The sequence below is a fragment of the Ahaetulla prasina genome, chromosome 8 (genome assembly GCF_028640845.1).
Source record: "Ahaetulla prasina isolate Xishuangbanna chromosome 8, ASM2864084v1, whole genome shotgun sequence".
Lineage (NCBI taxonomy): Eukaryota > Metazoa > Chordata > Lepidosauria > Squamata > Colubridae > Ahaetulla > Ahaetulla prasina.
In genome coordinates this window covers 94,166,172-94,185,776 of record NC_080546.1, presented here as the reverse complement: position 1 = coordinate 94,185,776, position 19,605 = coordinate 94,166,172, and the positions used below count along the sequence as shown (strand labels likewise).

General features: G+C 46.4%; 1 protein-coding gene across 6 annotated transcripts in view; it reads right to left on the bottom strand.

Annotated features, from left to right (window-relative positions):
- ABLIM2 (actin binding LIM protein family member 2) overlaps nt 1-19,605 on the bottom strand; it is a 41,924-nt gene that overhangs the window by 17,008 nt on the left and 5,311 nt on the right. For all 6 annotated transcript variants that reach the window (XR_009156366.1, XR_009156365.1, XR_009156364.1 and 3 more), the window contains exons 2-10: nt 18,714-18,857; nt 11,934-12,117; nt 10,635-10,738; nt 9,448-9,574; nt 7,623-7,716; nt 6,337-6,424; nt 4,734-4,792; nt 1,852-1,935; nt 612-758 (exon numbers count right to left, since the gene is read on the bottom strand). Coding sequence is in view for 1 of the 6 variants with exons in the window: in XM_058193585.1 (XP_058049568.1) it covers nt 612-758; nt 1,852-1,935; nt 4,734-4,792; nt 6,337-6,424; nt 7,623-7,716; nt 9,448-9,574; nt 10,635-10,738; nt 11,934-12,117; nt 18,714-18,857 (1,031 nt within the window). In the remaining 5 variants the exon portion in view is untranslated. The remainder of the gene's footprint in view (nt 1-611; nt 759-1,851; nt 1,936-4,733; nt 4,793-6,336; nt 6,425-7,622; nt 7,717-9,447; nt 9,575-10,634; nt 10,739-11,933; nt 12,118-18,713; nt 18,858-19,605) is intronic.

Genomic DNA, 19,605 nt, shown 5'->3' with positions numbered 1-19,605 from the left:
AACAAGAAGCAACGGATGGAAACTAACCATGGAGAGATCCAGCCTAGAACTTAGGAGAAACTTCCTAACAGTGAGGACAATTAATCAGTGGAACAGAAATTGTCTCCAGAAGTTGTGGAGACCGGACAGCCTTGTCTGGAATGGTCTAGGTCTAGAATCTCCTGCTTGAGCAGGGGGTTAGACTAGAAGACCTCCAGGCTCCCTTTCCAACTCAGTAATTCTGTTTCACACCTGCTTCGTGGATAAAGTCAGTCTTCCTCACATGTTCAAGCAGAAGCTAGACAATCGACCACTGAGCGTGTTTTCATACACATTCTTGCACTGAGGCAAGAGGTTGGGTTCCATGGCCATTATGACAAAACTTCAAAATTTTGTGATTTTAGTTTTAGCAAGAAATGCTGCCTTTCATCTGCCCCCTCAGGAAGCAAGAGAGATGAAACAAATGTGGCAGTGAGGCCTGACTGTGGAGTACTGGACAGGGCTTTTCTTGGAACTCGAGTGTTCACCTGCCCCACGAAAGAGTGTGAACACCTGAGCAGGAGAGGAAACCAAAACCGGAATCCTGGTACAATGGTTACTTCTCTGGATCCACAGAGACAGGCGCTGGGTACCTCGGTGTAGCTGGGCCGGTCGTTGGTCGAGTGGCTGATGTAGGGAGAGTAGGAGATCATGTCTGGACGGTCGATGTTGTAGATGGCCTTGTTCTTAGGGAGAGCAGCCAAGTCTCGGTAGTCAAGAATTTCCTCCCCAAGTTTCGCCTAAAAAGAGACGAAAGAAAAACTGAAGGTAGCAGCTTCCTTGATAAAATGCAAATAATAATAATAATAATAAAAAAAAAAAAATCCTGACTCCATACAATGGATCCCCCAAAGATTTTAGAGAATTTACAAAGTGAAATTGTTGAATTAATAAGAGAAAAGAAAGCAAAACATTTTCCTAAAATAGCATCTATTCCTAAGAACAGGGAAATAGCTAATGCAGTTTCTGTTTCAAAAAAGAATTGGAAAGGGTTACTGGAAATTATCACCAGCTTGCTTAAAATCCGTTCCAGGAAAAATGGTGGAGAACATGATTAAAGAAACCAACCCGAAAGGACAGCCCTTGTTGTGATGGTATCGGCCACGTCAGAGGCAGACCAGATCAGAAACTCAACTCCAAGGACGGCCAGAATTATGCGTCATTGAGATGGGCTGTAAGAAGGCAGCCTTGCAAGGGTTATTATTATGCTGCACCTTCCTCCTCCTCCTCCTTGGGGCCCAGTGAATGAGGGAGGCATTGCCTGAGCTGCTTCCAATAGTTACCTGGCTTCCCAGCTCTTGAAGAATGGAGGCAGGTTGCTAAGGATGCTGCCCTGCCAGCTCTACCTTCCTCCAATGATTCCCTCACCAACCCCACAGGCGCTCACGTTGGTGGTTCTTCTTTGACACGAGGTCATCCGACAAGGTCCACCTGGGCTGCCTCTGGAGCCAACACACAGCTGGCCCCGAGATTGTTGGCCTTCAGGAGGAGGAGGAGCCTGGGGGGAGGATGACGGGCATCCTTGCCAGAGCAGGAGAAAGGCACCTTCGTGTTCCCTACTGCTTCTGTTGCTGTGATTTTAACTGTAATTGTTTGCGCTCTTTTTATTTTCTTGTTTGATTACCGTGTTCCAGCCAGAGTCACAGCTATCTGAGTCGGTCAGCCACACAAGTCTCTTAAATAAATACAAATCCTCCAGCCCACAAAACCCAGATGCTCCTTCCGAAAAACTTCGAGTAATAATCTCTTACAAATAACCAGTTATCAAAACCGTTGCATTCCGAACGATTCCTATTTTCCCATTTATTTTAGCATTTTACCATGAACACGTACATAAATTATTCGACTTGGGGAACATGATGTACTTGAAGGCGGCACCGAAATTATGCTTTCAGATGATGTTCGGGTTTCCTGCAACTGAAAACAAATACAGGTATTAATTTTCTTATACATTTATTATTGAAAAATATTTTTAAAGCCTCTTGCTTACAGATAAAATTTGCCCCAAAATTAGCAAAGGCCCAATTACTTCAAAACTGGATTTTTTTGTAACCAACTGGTTTTATAATCAACTATTTTTAGTTAACATGAGGAAAATAAGAATTTCACCCCTTCACTGCCCCATTTCAGTTTTGTTTTTATTTCTCAAGTCCAGGATCATACAGGAAGCAAAGGAGGAGAGCGGAATCACCGGATCTATGGAAGCCAAAAATCAAAAGAAAATTGAAAAAGTTCTACATCCTGATGGATTTGGACTTCTAGGTCAAATGGCCCCCATCTTGTAACAACACATCAAGGACATTCTAGAACCTCTTTGATTTTCTCCACTCACCTGGCCCTTTTTATCTACCTTTCTCTCAACCTTTCCAGGTGCAATCATTTGTTCCGGTACATCCTCTACCTCCTAGCAAAGTCCAACATGTCACTTTCTATTTGCTGATTCTCAGCTCTAAGAGTCCCTGGCATTGAACCAAAGCTGCTTTTCCAAAAGGCAACTGGACTTTTTTTCTTTTCTCTGAAAACGTTTCTCTTCTCATCCATGAAGCTTTTTCACTTCAGAACTGAAGAAGCTCCTTGGATGAGAAGAGAAATGCTTTCAAAGAAAAAAAGAACCCAAGAAAGCCCAGTTGCCTTTTGGAAAAAGCATCTTTGGGACAACCATGACCTGGAGGATGGACACAGTCCCTGGTGCTCTTCATCGGTTGGAGTCTGCTGTTCTCTTGTCCAACTCATACATTTTATTCAAAGGGAGAAACTGCAGCCCATCAAAACTTACGCCTATAAATAAACTGTGTTAGTCAGAAAAGGTTGTAGCAGGCCACTTCTAGTTTTTCACTAGCACGAGAGCTACCAGGGCTCCCCTCTTAGTGACTGTCTCCAAATCCATCAAATGAACACTTTTCTCATAATTATCTCACTTGCACAGTTGCACAACTTCCTCTGACTGATTGGATGTGGTTTTAGAAATGAGACAGTCCGCCCTGGGAGACCAGACAGGAAACAACAAGATGAGCTAATTCTACTGAATCTTGCAAGTCTGAAAGGACAGACTTCCTACCACCATTTTTAACTCCCTGATGCATTAAGGCATATCTTCCTCTGACCTTTAATGTAAACCTCCCCCCCCACCCTCATTTGATCGTTTCCTAGGCAGCAAATCTTTCTTTCATCCTCCATAGTCATCACCCTCAGATTCCCTCACAAAATATCCTCATCCTTCATTTCCTTGTCTAAATCTATAACTGCCTTTCTCTTATTGGACCAGCACTCTGCCCACCTATTCTTATATTGAAAAAAGAAACCACCACCACCCTCCGCCCCCTTTCCTTTATTCCTCCCTAACTCCTCCTGCCTTCTCCGAGGCTGCTGTTCGTCTTTCAATTTCATGGTCTGCATCACTTTCCCTTTTCCCCTCTGGGAGAGGCTCTGCTCTTTCACATCCAATGGCTGGTGAGGATGGGCTCTGCTTTTTATTCCACCTGCCATTCCTTCCAAATACATCTTTGCCGTGTAGGTGAAACAGGGGTGGGGACAAGGCCCATCCTGGTAAAAACTGAGTGTTTAACTCAGTTTATTCAACTTACAAAAGGAAGAGAAAGAAAAAGGAAGGTGTGTCTTCCCGATAAAACATAGCTTTAAAGCCAGGTTTAAAAAAAGAAAGAAAGGAAGGAAATTAATTTTTTTTCTAGGAAAGTGAATTTGACTGCTAATCCTGAACATGGCAGAGCAAAATTCAGCCCCTGCCAGCCAGGTGGGCTTGTACTGAGTAGCCAGTGGCAGTTACACAGAAAGGCAGTTATACCTCCCAGGTGCACCTGTTTCTACCATCTCTGCAAAAAAGGCCGTAGAGCAAAGCGTGACTTAAGGATTCCAGGGCATTCCATGTGCAAGGACGTCTCCAATCATGATGGAGTCATGAATCATGAATTCTCCTCCCAGGAGAAGCAATAGGCAAAGCATCACAGGAGAACCAGGAGGGAGATGGTTTATAGCTTTGGATACGGTTCTGTGCCTCCCATAGTTTCCCCACACAGGAGCAGAACTGCCTGAAAAAGGACATCTGAGTAGGGAGGCTGAATTTGTTTGCCATTCTAAGCCCAAGATCCAGAAATGCCCTGCTTTCGACTGCCTGATTATGGGATGGACCTCCGAAGAGCTTCACAAGCTCACCCAGAGGAATGAAGTTCCTTTCCCATCACCGCCCTCCAGGTGGGCTGGAATGATTGGCCAACACAGGGGACATCAGTCAGGCCAACCAGAGGAAGCATTTTTAGACCAAACGGGAGGGAGGCTTGGCTCACCACCATCTTCGTAGAGCTACGTTTGGAACAACGTGATGGAACCCAAATAATAAATGGGGAAGGATTTAGACTGCTGGGTCTCCAAAGAGGCACAGTTGCAAAGCAACTGGTTTGGCCTCCATGCAATGATTGGGGAAACACCTTGAATGGCTCTGGAAAGGAAAAAAAGCACCCTGGTTTGACAGATGTGAGTTAGGGTGATGGCAGTCCCAGGAGTGGAGCATGGAGATTCCCAGGACGCCTCTCTGTTGCTCCCTTGGAAGACAATGAAACAATTTGCCGTTGCATCATAGAAGTTGTTTCTTTTAAGCTTCTGGTCAACGGTTGTGGGATTTCCGGGTAGCCGGAAGAAGTGGCTGGACAAAGACATCCAGCAGGATAGAAAATAAAATTAAGCATTTCACAGACATTTACCTTGGCCTTTTCTTCAACTTTGGCTGCCTGTCGACAAGCTGGGTGCCAAATAGAAGACCCTGAAAATGGAATCAGAGTTTTAGTCCGTTGTTTCTCAGGGGTTTCCTTCAGGTGTTCTGCATATAGATGACACACAATCACCTTATTAGAAGAATTTGTGAAAGAGGGGAGCCCCTTCGGATCCAGCTTCTTCACAGAGGCTATCAAGGGTTGCCCTCTTGGCAAAGCTCCCCACAGCTTTTCTTTGGCAGGGTGGGGGCTTCCCTCCAACTCCTGGCTGGGTCTGACCTTTCAACACTCATACAGATGCTGCCATCTAGCTGGGCAGCCAGGAATTAAACGGGGATTATTTCATTTATTTGGAATCCGGGTGGATAGACTAAATCAAGTTCAGAGGGAAGGATGACGCGTCTCCATGTGTGAGTTAATTATTTGCACCATTCTAAGCATGGGACAATGTTTTGATCCTTTTAATATTACTGTAACTGAAAACACAAAGGCTATTTGGGTGTTAGTAAGCAAGCAGCAGCTTTATAGAAATGGAATGGGTCAACCCATTGTGGCCATCTCATCATGGCCATCTTGCCACGGCCAACTTTCTGTGCCGAGCTGGCCACGACAAGTTGGAGGCGATGAGTCGCCCTAGCCTAGACCCTTATAGAAATACACAATGTACATACATTTTTTGGGGGGGAAATCATAGTCTGTTTATCCAATTATTTTTTTACTCTATTTCCCTTACTCCAGGTGAATTATCCAAGTGGAAGTTCTGTCTGGCACTGCATATTGAACGGAAACCTTGCAACCCGGCTGTTCCTCCTGCTTAAGATGCCCTCAGAGTCAGCTGCTGCAGACCGGAGGACGGCTGCTCTGGCCACCCCAGAAACGGACACCTCCATTTTGCAACTGGAATTGTCAGAACTGGTGAAGCTTCTTGGACAAGAAATGAAATGTCTTCTTCCTCAAAAAAAAAACCATACTGTATTTTTCGGAGTATAAGACGCACCTTTTCCCCCCCTCCAAAAAAGAGGGTGAAAATCTGGGTGCATCTTATACTCCGAATGTAGCCCTGCCTAGCTTCTCAATCGGAGGTTTCAGAGGCTGAAAAAAGCACCAGAAAAGAACCTTCAGAAAAGAAGCTCCCAAACAGAGTTTCAGAGGCTATTTTTCTGAAGCTGTTTCGGAGGCTTTCAGAGGCAGAAAAAAGTTTTTTCTGAAACAGAGTTTCAGAGGCAGAAAAAAAAAGCAAAAAAAAAAAGCAAGGCACAAGCTCACAACCAAGGAACCTGTGGCTAAAATTCACCTCTGGGAACAGCTGATTGGGGGTATTCCGGGAGGCCCATCCACCTGCCAATCAGTTTTTTTCTTATTTTCCGCCCCAAAAACTAGGGTGCATCTTATACTCGGGTGCGTCTTATACTCTGAAAAATACAGTAATTGCCTTTCGAAAAAGCACTTTTGAGACAGCCACGGCCTGGACAACTGAGGATATCCATAGACATTTAACCTCCCATTTCAAAGACAAACCACTCTCAATTCTTAACACTTGCCCACCCTAAACACCGGCAATTCACAGGCTGGGTTGTCTGGTTGGTTGGTTTACCTTGAAGATACATCTCTTCCCCTTCAGCGAACATCTGATTGCACTTATCACAGCAGGCACAGGTGGGGTGGTAATGCTTTTCTCCAGCCTGGGGGTGGGGAGTGGGGGGAGTAGTGAAGGAGAACATTATCAGAGAGGGCACAATCACTTCCTGTCCCCTGAAATGCCAGGCCAGTTGCACTAAAGAGCTGCTTCAACGTGGCTTCAGGGAAGAGGCAGCTTAAAACATGTTAAAAGATTTAAAATTATCCCGGATAACTTCACAGCAGAGATACAGTCACAGATCAAACATATATTAAAATGCAAAAAAATATGCTTTACTGTATTTTGAAATGATGATTTTCTTTTTTTTCCATATTCCTCACTGCTTGCATTTCCCCGTCTCTTCTGGTAGGACTTAACAAAATCTATGATCTCCTGTAGCAGGTGCCTGGCCAATTGCTTTGATTTATCTTTTGGCTTTAAATAGCCGGCTGGATTTAGCCTGAGCCTTGGATAGTCACTCTCTGTCTGCAGGGGTTTGCTGTGGCTGAAACACGGCCCTCCGCACACACCCCACCCCCAGGGAGAAAAGTCCATCACTTCCTCCCATAGGAGCAGCAGGTAATAAATTAAACCAGGCAATCACGGATGGGGCATTTTCTTTCCAGAGGGGAGGAAGGCTGTGGGGCGGAGAGCTGCTGCCATGAGCGGATGCCACTGTGGGTTAGACTTTTCAGGATCTGAGTCATCCCCAATTCTCTGCTCCAAATTTAAAAAATGAGTTTTTAAAGTTCTATCCTGGACTTAAAAAGTGAGAAAAATGGGGTGGGGGTGGAAGACAGTGAATGGAGTCTCAGGCAAGGGAAGCCCCATCCCCTTGGCCATCTTCCTTTGCTCGCCTGCCTTGAAATCCTGCAGTGTCCAAGAAGCAGATTTGACTGGAGAAGGAAGAGCAAAAGAACTATCCGAATAAAGATGTCTTCCTTGAGAAATAGGGCCTCTTCTTATTTTTAAATTACATTGAACGAAACTTCTGATACTGTGATGGAATGTGATCTGGGTTCCAGGAGGGGGGATGGGGCTGCTTTCCAGAGGCCATGAAACTTGGAAGGCTCCTCCCCAGCTGCCCTGTAGTTCTGCAGAGAGTTGCTTCTCTCTGGCAAGACTCTGTCTACAGGTGAAGAAGAATAAGGGAAACTACTCCAAAGTAACTCTATGTGTTGTTCTTGCCACCTGCCAGGTACCTCACGAGTCAAACTCTGCTGCTTTTTCCCTATTGTGTCTTCCTTCCAGCCTTGCCTTACCTCCAAAACTCTCCCAGTGATAAATTTCCCACAACGGTCACACTGGATCCCAAACGTAATATGATAGTCTCTTTCGCAATATGGAATGCCATCCCTGCAAGGAAGAAAAGACACCCTGCCTCAATGCCGGCTCTCAGGACAGGCTGACCGCTGGGGGAAAAGTTAGAGGAAGAACCATACACATCCTTCTAGAGCGAATCGGTCTAATAGCAACAGAAGACGATTCCAAACTTAACTGATAACTTGGAAAACCAAACAATTCCTGGCTTTTACAAATCCACATCCTTTCACACCGCAATTCCATTTTGCCTTTGAAGCGCTATCAGTGTGGAGACAGGCGATTCCCAAGTAGACTGGACTTCCCCTCCTCACAAGGCTTTTCTGATGGGGGCAATTTAATTTTCCAAATGAGTCCTAAACTCTCTGGGTTCTGATTCCACTCACAGGACAGATTGATTGCCCTAGGCCCCCTTTTCCTACTCCAGTTCCCATGTTCCACCAAAGGACGAGAGACTCTCTTCCTGCTCTTTAGTCCAGAGGCTACAGGTTGCCCAGTCTCTGCCCTCCACCCACTCCCAGCATCCTGGGAGGCCATGCAGTGAAGCCATCATACGGGTGTCATGTCTGTACCCACGCTACCTCATGGTCATGCAGCACTTCAGAAGACTGGCTGACCCTTCACAAACTCCAGTCTGTTGTGGTCTGCCAGCAGCCTGCGGAGCTGGCAATGGAGTCGGACAGCGATGAGACTGAGGTGAGGCCAGGCCATCGGGTAGTGAGATGCAGACTCCAGAGCCTCCAGAGACTGATAGTAGTGAGGCAGAGGAACAGGAGGAGCCTGTTCCTAATGCACGTATGAAAAGAGCTGCCAGAAGGCAAGAGTAGCTCAAGCAAAGAGGACAACTCGGGAGTAAGGCCAAGAGATGATTGGCCCCTCCCATAAGGCTTAAAACAGACTAGAAACGGCATTTGGGCTTTGCCGGAAAACAACGTTGGTAGCTTCGTCTTCTGCTTTGTCTACGTCAGGGATAGTCAACTTTTTGATACCTACCGCCCACTTTTGTATATCTGCTAGTAGTAAAATTTTCTAACCGCCCACCGGTTCCACAGTAATGCGCCGTGTATCATCATCTGTGCATGCCTCTTGCTCATCGTGGATTGGGTTGTGGGGGGCGCTGGCTACCAGCTCTGCTTGTCTGTTACAGCTTGGGTGTGGGGGGAGATGCGTGAGCTATTCTGGGATGAGGCTCTTTTGTTTGCAATCGCACTATAGCGCCATTTAGTTTCAGTTAGGTAACGTGAACTAAACTTATGCACGGGTGATACAAATAGTATATTTTCAGAAATTTAAATTGTCACGGGGAATTTTATGAAAACCTCATGAAAATGTTTTTAAATAATGCAATGAAATTTTTTTAAAAAGTCAATTAAATTAAAAAAAGGAAAGTGCTTCAGTATCGGACAAAACCCCTACCGCCCACCATGAAAGCTGGAACGCCCACTAGTGGGCTGTAGGGACCAGGTTGACAACCACTGGTCTACGTCTTGCATTTATTTTTGTGACTTCTCAATGTTTGCCAAGAAAGGCCTTTGGCAGTTTGCCTAATTGGACCAAGGTTTGCGATAGGACTGAGAAATTTGTGTTGGGAGGAATTTGTTTTAATTTAGTTGAACTATGCTGAGAATGAAGTAATTCTCAGCTGTTCAAATACAGTTTTTTTTTTCCACGGACTGAGTTTCCTACTACCTACTTGGGCCTATGTCACAACACAGTCTACCAAACCCGGGTTCCCCACAGGGTGACTGAAGGGGGCCTCCAACTTACTTGCTGATATATTCCCCAGTGAGAAGTTTTCCACAAATCTTGCACTTAAAGCAGGTCAGATGCCAATGTTTGTCCAATGCCACCAAAGATTGCCCATTCTTAATTTCGGAGCCACAGTTCCCGCAATCTGCAGAGAAAAAGATGAACGCTCAGAAGTTGCACCTGAGCCCCTCATCTGGCCTCTGGGGATCGGCCAAGAACGGCCAGGGCAGCACCACAGCTGGACAATTAGAGCCCATTTATAAAATCTACAGGTAGTCTTCGTCTTATGAGCACCGCTGGGACTGGAATTTCAGTCAGATAGTAATACAGCCGTTGCAAGACTGAACCCGATTTTTCAACCTTTTACCATGGCTGTGAAGTGAATTACCATTGTCGTTACAATAATCATGTGGCCATTAAGTGAATCATATGGTCATTAAGCAAATCCAGCTTTCCCAATTGACGTCGCTCGTTGGAAACTTGCCAGGAAGGTTGCTAATCACGATCACGTGTCTGTATGGAAGTCGTAGCCTTAGAGACAGGCGGTAAATCACTTTTCCCTCGGGGGGGGGCATTATAACTTTGAATCATCATTAAACGAAATATCATAAAGCTGACCACCACTCTAGTCAACCGAGGGCTCTGCTCAGAGTTCGGCTAAGCCATTTCATAACCGAAAGGGCCAGGGAAGGCATGCATTGTCAAAAACCCCAGTGGCCAGACGTGACTGAATCTGCCCTGGTGGCCGAACAGGGGCCGACTAACCCACAAGGGGAGGGGAGAGCGCTTTAGAGAAGGGGCTGCTACGGAGAAGGCCTGTTGTCTGCCCCACGTCTCCTGGACCTCTCGAGGGGAGGGCCACGTCCTGAAGGTGAAGCCAGGCAGAGCAGAGTGGGAGTTACGGGGCTACACCACCGAGCAGCGATCCTCACTCTGAACTGGGCATAGAATCAGGATCCCATCCCATTTTAACCTAAACCGAGTTATCTGGTGAGGAATCTGGCTGCCGTGGGCCGTCTCCATCAGCAGCAGCACCACATCCTGCGCATTGCAGGAGGCCACCCAAATGCTGAACAGTTACTCTGCGCATCGTTTACTTAACATCAAAGTGGACGCTGTGGACGAGGCAAACATTCAGGGAGGATATTTTTCTTCGGCTGCTAAAAACAGCCGCTTCACAATAGATCTCGAAAGCCGTGACTTACTTCGGAGGACTGGAAAACTGGCACCAGCCGGGGGCAGAGAACATTTCTGGCAGACGCACTCCTTGCCATTGAAAGTCACCCGGTCCCCGGGAGGAAACGGCTGCCTGCAGGAGGATGCAGAAGCGGCATCACTAAATGGGCCTCCCGACATTCTTTCCCCTTCACTCCCTCCCCCCCCCACTCCTCTTCAGGAGCTTCTCCCCCCAATCTCACCCCCACCTTTCCATGGAAATCCTCTGCAGAAGGGATCGTTTTCCTCCCCAACATTCCTTCGCTCCCTTTCTTGATCACCCAAGTGATTCCTATTTGTGGCTGCCCTTCAGATCAGATCAACATTTAACCGTCTTTGCACAGACCCACTGAAGGGCCGATGTTCACTTTCTGAAGGTGTATATTTTATACAACCATACCAGCCGGAATGAGAAAACTATAAATGGTCATGCTGTAAGAATCTAAAAAACTGGTTGAACGTCTCTTGCTTAGCACACACCTTCTCCAGAACTCTTCCCCATGTTATCCAAAGCAGGGATGGAGAATAGCACAAGAAATCTCTCCCCCCCCCCCGTCTCAAATAAATAGCCTGGAGGACTGACACCATCAGTCACAGATGGGGAAGCAAAGCTCTGAGATTTGGGGAATTCTGATGTGTTCTGAAAGGCTGCAGCCCAGTGGACAAATTTTCAGAGGAGGGGGGGGGGGGAAGGAAGCATCTCAAAAACTGACAAACAAGAGCAGAAAAAGGTTTCAGCCAAAGATCTCTGAGACCATCTATTTTGCAGTCTGGGAGGAAGAAGGTCAAGCGATTCAGAGAGACTTCATGATTTCACTAATAAACAAGGACCAGCATTCTGCCCACCCCATCCTCCATCTCACTCCTTTTGCTCCTGGCCATTGAATGGGATTGATCACACTCTGGTTGTGGAAAGTTTGACAAAGAAGCCGGAGGCTTTTGGACTGACTCTTCCTCTTCTAGTGGAAGTGGGGGGGGGGGCTCTGGGATTACAGGGACAAACAAATCTGGGGGGGGAGCAGCTAGGGAGGGGCGTGGAGACTCACAGCACTTGGGGGCGGAGTTGGGCCACTGGACGGAGGTTTCTGGCTGCCAGGTTTTCCATCAGCAGAGAATCTTAACTGAAGGAAAGCCGGTTCTTGGATGGAGCCCCAAGTTCTTCCCAGCTGCCCTGGACACTGTCTGGAGCAGCCCAGGGGCAAACAGATGGAACCGGATCTGTTTTGGAGTTGCCCATGGCTCCCTCTTTCCCCTTGTCTTCGGAAGAAAGATGCCACCCAAGAACTTACCTGCAGAGCACACACACAAAGCAGTTTGGGTGGTAGGTCTTCCCCAAAGCAGAGACCACCTCGCCCTCAATAAACTCGTCACAGCTGAAGCACCGAGTGCCATAGAGCCTCTGGTAGTCCGACGTGCAGACGTAATCCCCTTGTCTGACAAAGAAGCCCCCTTGGGCCAGGTCACAGCCACACGCTGCAATCAAAACAGACCGAGCGGGTTTTAAGGCCTCCGGCTCTGAGGCCCAACGCCAGGTGGTGTGAGCCACAGAGAAACAGGCTAAATCAGGGGTCTGCAATCTTAAACACTCATAACCTTAAACACAGCACCTTTAAGCAGTGATCTAGTAAACCCGAGAACTCCCCCCCCCACTTGGCTACCAGTCTCGGAAAAGGGGATACAATCCATCATTAAAAGCTTAAAGAGCAATAAAGCCCCAGGTGAGGATTTTTTTACCAGCAGAGTTATTCAAGAAACTTCCCAATTGGTGGGGTCCAGTATTGGCAGGTCTTTTTACACATATAAACAACACCTGCCATATACCAGATGGGTGGAAGATGGCAATAGTTGTCCCCATATATAAAAAAGGAAATAAAAAGGTCCTAGTAATTATAGGCCCATTAGCCTGATTGACACTGCAGCAAAAATATATGCTAGGTTCCTTTTGAACAGAATGCAAATCTGGATAGAGGAAAACAAGCAGAACAAGCAGGTTTTAAACAAAGCCGATCCACTATTGATAACTGCTTTATCTTGAACCATCTAATTGCCAAATATGCCTATAAGAGGACACCCCTGTTTGCTGCTTTTATAGACCTTACAGCAGCATTTGATATGGTAAACAGAGAAGTACTATGGCGTAAACTGACATCTCTTAAAATAGAACTGCTGGTTTTGATTAAAGCCCTTTACACAAATACCTGTTTGAGGGTGTGGTATGGGGCTAATGAGGCTCTGACTAACAGGATTCACAAAAATAAAGGGGTAAGGCAAGGGTGTATCCTGGCCCCATTATTATTTCGTTTACGGTATATATCAATGACTTGCCAAAGTTAATGAAGGATCCCATGGTACACATGCCGACGATCCTAAATACTTACTGTAACAGCTTGCTTTATGCTGATGATATGATTTTATTATCATCTTCACTAGTAGGATTATGTAGGCTATTAAGAAGATTCAGCTCTTATTACCAGAATAACTCCCTAATCATTAGTAAATCTAAATAAAAAATAATGGTGTTTGGAAAACATCATCAGAGACATAGGTGACAATTAGATGGTAAACCAATTGAACAGGTTAACATCTTTGTATATTTAGACGTAACCTTTTCCAAGACTGGATCTTGGGCTTACTGTCATCAATGGAGTATACTTAAGAGCAAAAGCCTGTTTGAATTTACTGCTTAAACTAAAGAACCACAGTTACCCAGGGTCCCTAACCCCATTAATTAAAGTATATAAAGCTAAGGATACCCCTATGCTCTTGTATGGAGCAGAGGTTTGGGATCTATACTCAAACCACAGTCCTAGAACGAACACAGTCCCAGCACTTGAGACGTATTTGGGTGTAGATCCAAGAACATTTGTTGCAGTAGTTAGAGCTGAATTGGGAATTCAGATGATAGTGCAAAATGCACTATCCAATATTAGATCATATAACTACTGGTGCAAAGTCAATGAAATGGAAACTGATAGACTCCCCAAGTTGTGTCTACTAGAGCAAACAAAATTACAATCACAAATCTCCTGGATCACCAAACTAATAAATTTTGTAAGAAGCTGTAGCCTTCCTGTCTCTTGAATAACAGTAGAACAATTCAAAAAAAGAGCTGCCCAAAGAATTAAGGATATAGAAGCACAAAATGATAGCGCTATCCTTAGTAAGGTGGGTAGCTTGAAATGGCTTAGCAAATAAAACATACTTTTCAAGTAGACAGTTATTTCAAGTTAAACTGCCAAAACATCTTAGGGAGATATTTACATGAGCGAGATTTGAACATCTTGACACAATGGTCAGATATGGGAGATTCCAGTCTATACCCTACAATGAGTGTGTCTGCATTTGTGGACCGGCAGAGATAGAAGACCTGGCTCACCATCCTATCTGATGGTTGTTTGTCTAAGGGGATGAGAGACAGGTATCTTGGTCCACATACCAAACGGATGACCCATTGGGATCCCTATATCAAAATGACTTACTTTATGTGCAGCCAGAACCTGAAAATAACATTTAACAAAGCACAGGACTTAAACAAAATGGTTCAGTTGAGATCTGCCTACGTGGGACTGATTGGGGTAGATTGTAAGAGTGACACTGAAATATAATTTTATGTCATTTTATTCTATTATATATATTTATGTTTATCCTATAACTATTGTATTTTACCCTATTCTTATTTAAATTGTTTGTGTAGGAGTTTATTGGTAATATGTGTTTGAACTTTGGGCTTTGATATGGCCTATAGGCTTATCTATCTATCTATCTATCTATCTATCTATCTATCTATCTGGACCCATTAACCACAGAAATCACTGGGAGCCACAAAACCTGGGTGGGCGTGGCCAACTCGATGTCACTCACTCCCACCCAGTCACATGACCCTCGCCCTGCTTACCCAGGTTTTGTGGGTCCTGGTGTTTTCTGGGGAAAATAGATCTCTCTTTCTCTGTCTCTCCCTTTCTGGCTCTCTTTCTCTCTCTCTCTCTCATTTCCCTATCATCTCTCTCTCTCTCTCTCTGTGTGTGTGTGTGCGTGTGTGTGTGTGTGTGTGTGTGTGTGTTACCTCTTGAGCCATTTCCAAAAACAGGCGAGGGTTGGTGTGGGTTTTTTTTTTGCTGATGTTGTTCTTTCTTCTTCTTTGGGTGCTTTTTACCATATTTAAATCAAGAGTCAGAGTCTTTACAATGTGACTACTATTTTGAGACAACCCAGGAGCAAAATACAGGACACAGAGGGTTGTCTTACAAACAGTGGTTTATCTACAAGTCATATATATATACAGACATAGATGTGGTGGGCACATACCAGGCAAGCAATCAGTTTTCTTCAACTCTGCACGGAGAACTACAATGCAGATACATGAGGAGAGAGAGAGAGAGAGAGACGCCCTCTAATGGCCTCCTTTATATAGACAGCTTCTTAAAGAGCAATAACCCTGCTGACTCATCCTCAGTCTTAAAGGGCTGGTCAGCTTTAAATTATCATTATAGGTTCCCAGATAAATGAAGCTCTTTCGTCCCCCCTGCTGAACCCACCACTGGCTGGCCCCATCCTTCACCCTCCCCTCCCAGTCACTCCTCGCCTGGCCTGAGAAGGTAAGGGCGACAGCAGGGAATGAGACTCGCTCCATATTCAAGAGTGGAAGCAAAGCACCCCTGTACTTCCCATATCTCGCTGATGCTTCTTCCGGCCCTTGTCGGTGCTGCGCGCACCTCAGTCACTCGGGGAGATGGGCGATTTGCTCTCTGCCTGAGACACTGGCTCGGCCTGGCTGTGACCGATGCTGCTGCTATTGCCACAGGTTGCAGACACCCGGGCTAAATATCTGGCTGTTTCCTCCTCCTTCTGCAGGACGATCTGGGAACCAAAACATAGGAGGCGGGAGGAGGTTCTACGGAGGGAACAAAAATCTTTGATCTTGATGGAAGTGCTGGGAATTGTCGCTTCCCCCATTCTCTCCCCATTGGCTTGGGGCTCTTCAGATGGCCAGGACCAGCTGCTAGTAGAGGTGAGTCAGGTGAAGAGCCTACCTAGCTGTCCTTCTCTAGCATTGGTTGGACTAGAAGACCTCCAAGGTCCCTTCCAACTCGATATTCTTTTATGTTGCAAGTTCGATGGCCTAGACCAGTGATGGCGAACCTTTTTCACACCGAGTGCCGAAAAGGGAGTGTGCACATGCGCACTCGTCTGGGCTGCAACCCGGAAGAGGAGCTGCCCAGGGCACATGCGCGTAACCGAAAATGAACTTCTGGTTTCTGGCACGCACATGCGCACCGACCGGGTTTATGGCACACGTGCGCACGTGACGTTCAACTGGCCAGCACACATGCTCACGCAGGAAAACAGAAGACCAGCTCTTCTGGTTTCTGGCACTGCCGCACACAAAAAGGCCAGTTGATCGTCACGCACACATGCGTGCCAGTAACCTGGAAGAGGAACCCGGAAGAGGAACGGGTGACACCGCAGGTGCCAGGCGACATGGCTCTGTGTGCCACTTTGGGCATGTATAAGGGGTGGTATTCAGCAGGTTCTGACCAGTTCTGGAGAACCGGCAGCGGAAATTTTGAGTAGTTCGGAGAAACGGTAAATACTGCCTCTGACTGGCCCCGCACCCATCTATTCTCTGCTTCCAGAGTCCCAGCTGATCAGGAAGAAATGGGGATTTCTGCAGTAACCTCCCCCTGGAGTGGGGTGGGAATGGAGATTTTACAGTATCCTTCCTGTGCCACCCACCAAGCCACACCCACAGAACCGGTAGTAAAAAAATTTGAAACCCAACACTGGTCCTCGGGCTGAGTTACCCTCAAGACAGCCTCTCGCCTCAACTAGGCTTCCTTACTTGAGGACCAGGGTCAAGGAAAACATGGATGAGATGCTCCAACTGACCCAGGAACCCCCAAGGACTCAGCTACTTCAAGGTGGAAGAGATCTCGCCTGTGGCCTCCTAGGTGCTCAGCTGAGGCTGGTGGTCATGGGGCCACCAACTCACAAGCGCTTCTCCCTGCTGAAGTTTCCCCCATTGCCAGAAGTCTAAGGGACCCAGCCTAGTGGTGAAATCCAAATTTTTTTACTACAGGTTCTGTGGGAGTGGCTTGGTGGGCGTGGTGTGGCTTGGTGGGCGTGGTTGGTTGGCATGGCAGGGAAAGGATACTGCAAAAGCCCCATTCCCTCCCTACTCCTGGACCAGCCAGAGGTGGCATTTACCAGTTCTCCAAACTACTTAAATTTCCACTACCGGTTTTCCAGAACCTGTCAGAATCTGGACCAACCGGTAATAAGTCCTGAGACACATTTGAAGAGCTGCATTAATTTTGGTGAATGGAGGTTTGGCCTGCTCTGCAAAAGGGCTGCAGATCCTCTCCTTAAGGTGCCCGTGTCCGAGCTGAAGCCGACGGCCTGCATTGCATTTCCACCACGGGGGCCCCTGATAAGCTCTTCTGCTCTAAAGGGCCCCCACCCCAGGCATTCATACTGAGCTGGAGCCTGTCAGAGGCACCGGGGCTTTGCAGCCCAGCCTCTGCCAAGGCACAGCTGCCGCTTTGGACGCGGCGTCTCTGCGGTGCCCCTCCGGGCTGGCCCTCGGACAGCGGAGAGAAGCCAGTCACTCTTATGCCAGCTTTCATCATCAAGCAACTGTTCCCAGCCAACCCCGGGAGCAGATTCCTCTGCTGGCTCCCCAGGATGACATTCAGTTCTCTGGAAGGACCCTATTTATAGACTCGCTGAGGGAGGGGCCAGCTCTGGGCCAACTGAGTCCCCCCCTCCAAGCGATGGCCTTTTGTTTACTGTGAAGTTAACCCTCAACCCTGCAGTGTCCTCACTTGGGTACAGTCCCTCTACACATCCCTCATCTTCCGAGGTGCCCACAGAATTTGCCTTCCCTTCTGATCCGATTCTTCCTTCCTTCCTTCCAGGCCCCCCTATGTTTCCCATCTAAGGGCCAACTTCGGGACAAAGGTCAAAGGTCACAAAGAGAGGGTTACTCTTCCCCTCACGGGCCAATTAGCCCCACCCGGGTAAAAAAGGAAACCCAAAATCTGTCCTGGGATATCATCCTTGGGTCTCCCAGACTTTTGGGAGGGCCCAAAAGAGGAAATGGGGAGATGCTGTTTCTAGGGGAAAGGATGGGGGTGTGTGAAAAAGTCAAGGTAGCAGCCGAACCTCCTTGTTTGGAGCCCTGTTCCCCTTTTTACAGCTGATGCATGCAGGAATCACACAGTCACAGCCATAAAATACCTTATGCCACCAGACTCCAAATTTTGGGCTTAGACAACTTAGAACTACGCCAACTTCAGTCTGACCTAAATATAGTACATAAAATTATCTACCACAATGTCCTACCTGTCAATGACTACTTTAGCTTCAACCACAACAATACACGAGCAAATAATAGATACAAACTCAAGGTAAACCGCTTCAAACTCGATTGCAGAAAATATGACTTCAGCAACAGAGGGGTCAATGCCTGGAATGCACTCCCTGACTCTGTGGTCTCATCCCAAAACCCCTAAAACTTTAATCTTAAATTGTCCACTGTTGACCTCACCCCATTCCTAAGAGGTCTGTAAGGGGCGTGCATAAGTGCACCAGCGTGCCTTCCGTCCCTGTCCTAATTTTCCTTTTTATTTACTCTTTTCATGTATCCAAATCATGTTTATACTTTTACCTGTCATCTTATGCATGATTGAGAAATAAAATAAAATAAAAAGAAAACCTCTGGACTTTTTTGACCCCACCTCACCCCAGAATACACACTGGCCAGCAATGGGCCTCCAGGTTGACCAATATTGATCCTTATTTCTGAACAGAGGTTTAGACTTGTATTACACCCCAGAGTTGAAACTTAATTGGGATTAAAAAAATTGGCACACGGGAAAATAGGACACTTAAATTAGTGTGGGGTGTGGCTGTCCCAATTAATTTTGATGACCCACCCTAATTTAACTGTCCTCTTTTCCTAGGTGCAAATTTCTGCAAAGCGTGCAGAAGTGCCAATTTTAGGGAGCAACATCTGGCCACACCATGGAAAAATGGCAAAAAAGCTCAGCGTTCATTTCCCTGCCACATACCTTTGCAAACGAAACACTTAATATGAAAATACTTCTTCTGCACTCTTAGCACTTCTCCTTTGCACGGACTCCCACAGTTGTGGCAAAGGATGGCGGCTCCAGAGGGTGTCTCCAAATGGCTGTGCACAGCCTGTCGCTGGGAAGCTGTCGGAAAGGGAAACAGCCTTTATCAAAGGGTTGAAGAGAAGGTGGCTTCCATCCCTGCTGTCGCCCTTCTGCAAAAATGACCCAACTCTGCTCGCGTTAGAACAGGGGTCTCCAATCTGTGGACTTCAACTTCCAGAATTCCCCAGCCAGCAAGAACCAACGAGGGAAGGAGAATAATTGTTTCTGCTTGAAAATAGGGCAAAAAAAAAAAAAAAAAAAGAGAGAGAGAGAGAATTTAGGAAGTATAGACCACTCACTGACCACCACATCTGGGAGGCTCCTCAAGTAAATCATAAAAAGATCCATGAGAACAATGGAGAGAGACTGATTTTCAGTTTCTGAAATTCTGAGATGGGGTTGAGGGGACTTTGCACAAAGTTCACTTCCCACAGTACTTTCTTTAACTCAATAATATTAATCAGATAATTTATTTTTTCATGTCCCTGTAATCCCTTTTTATTGGGGTGGGTTCGGGGCAACTGAATGGAGCTGAACGTTTACTGGCCGGATGCCCTCCCTGACGCCTACATGGAGTTCACAACAGATATTTTCTCTTTGCGCTGATAGACAAACATCTGTTGCTGCCTAGGATTGAACTCTCAACCACCTGAGTGGGAGGCGAGCCTCTTCCCCTCTAGGCTGTCACATCACTCTAATTATTATCAGATAATTACCTTAATGAAATGACTGGCATAAATAGTTGATTTTAAATTGGGGTTTTAGTAATATTTAAAATTTTTAAATC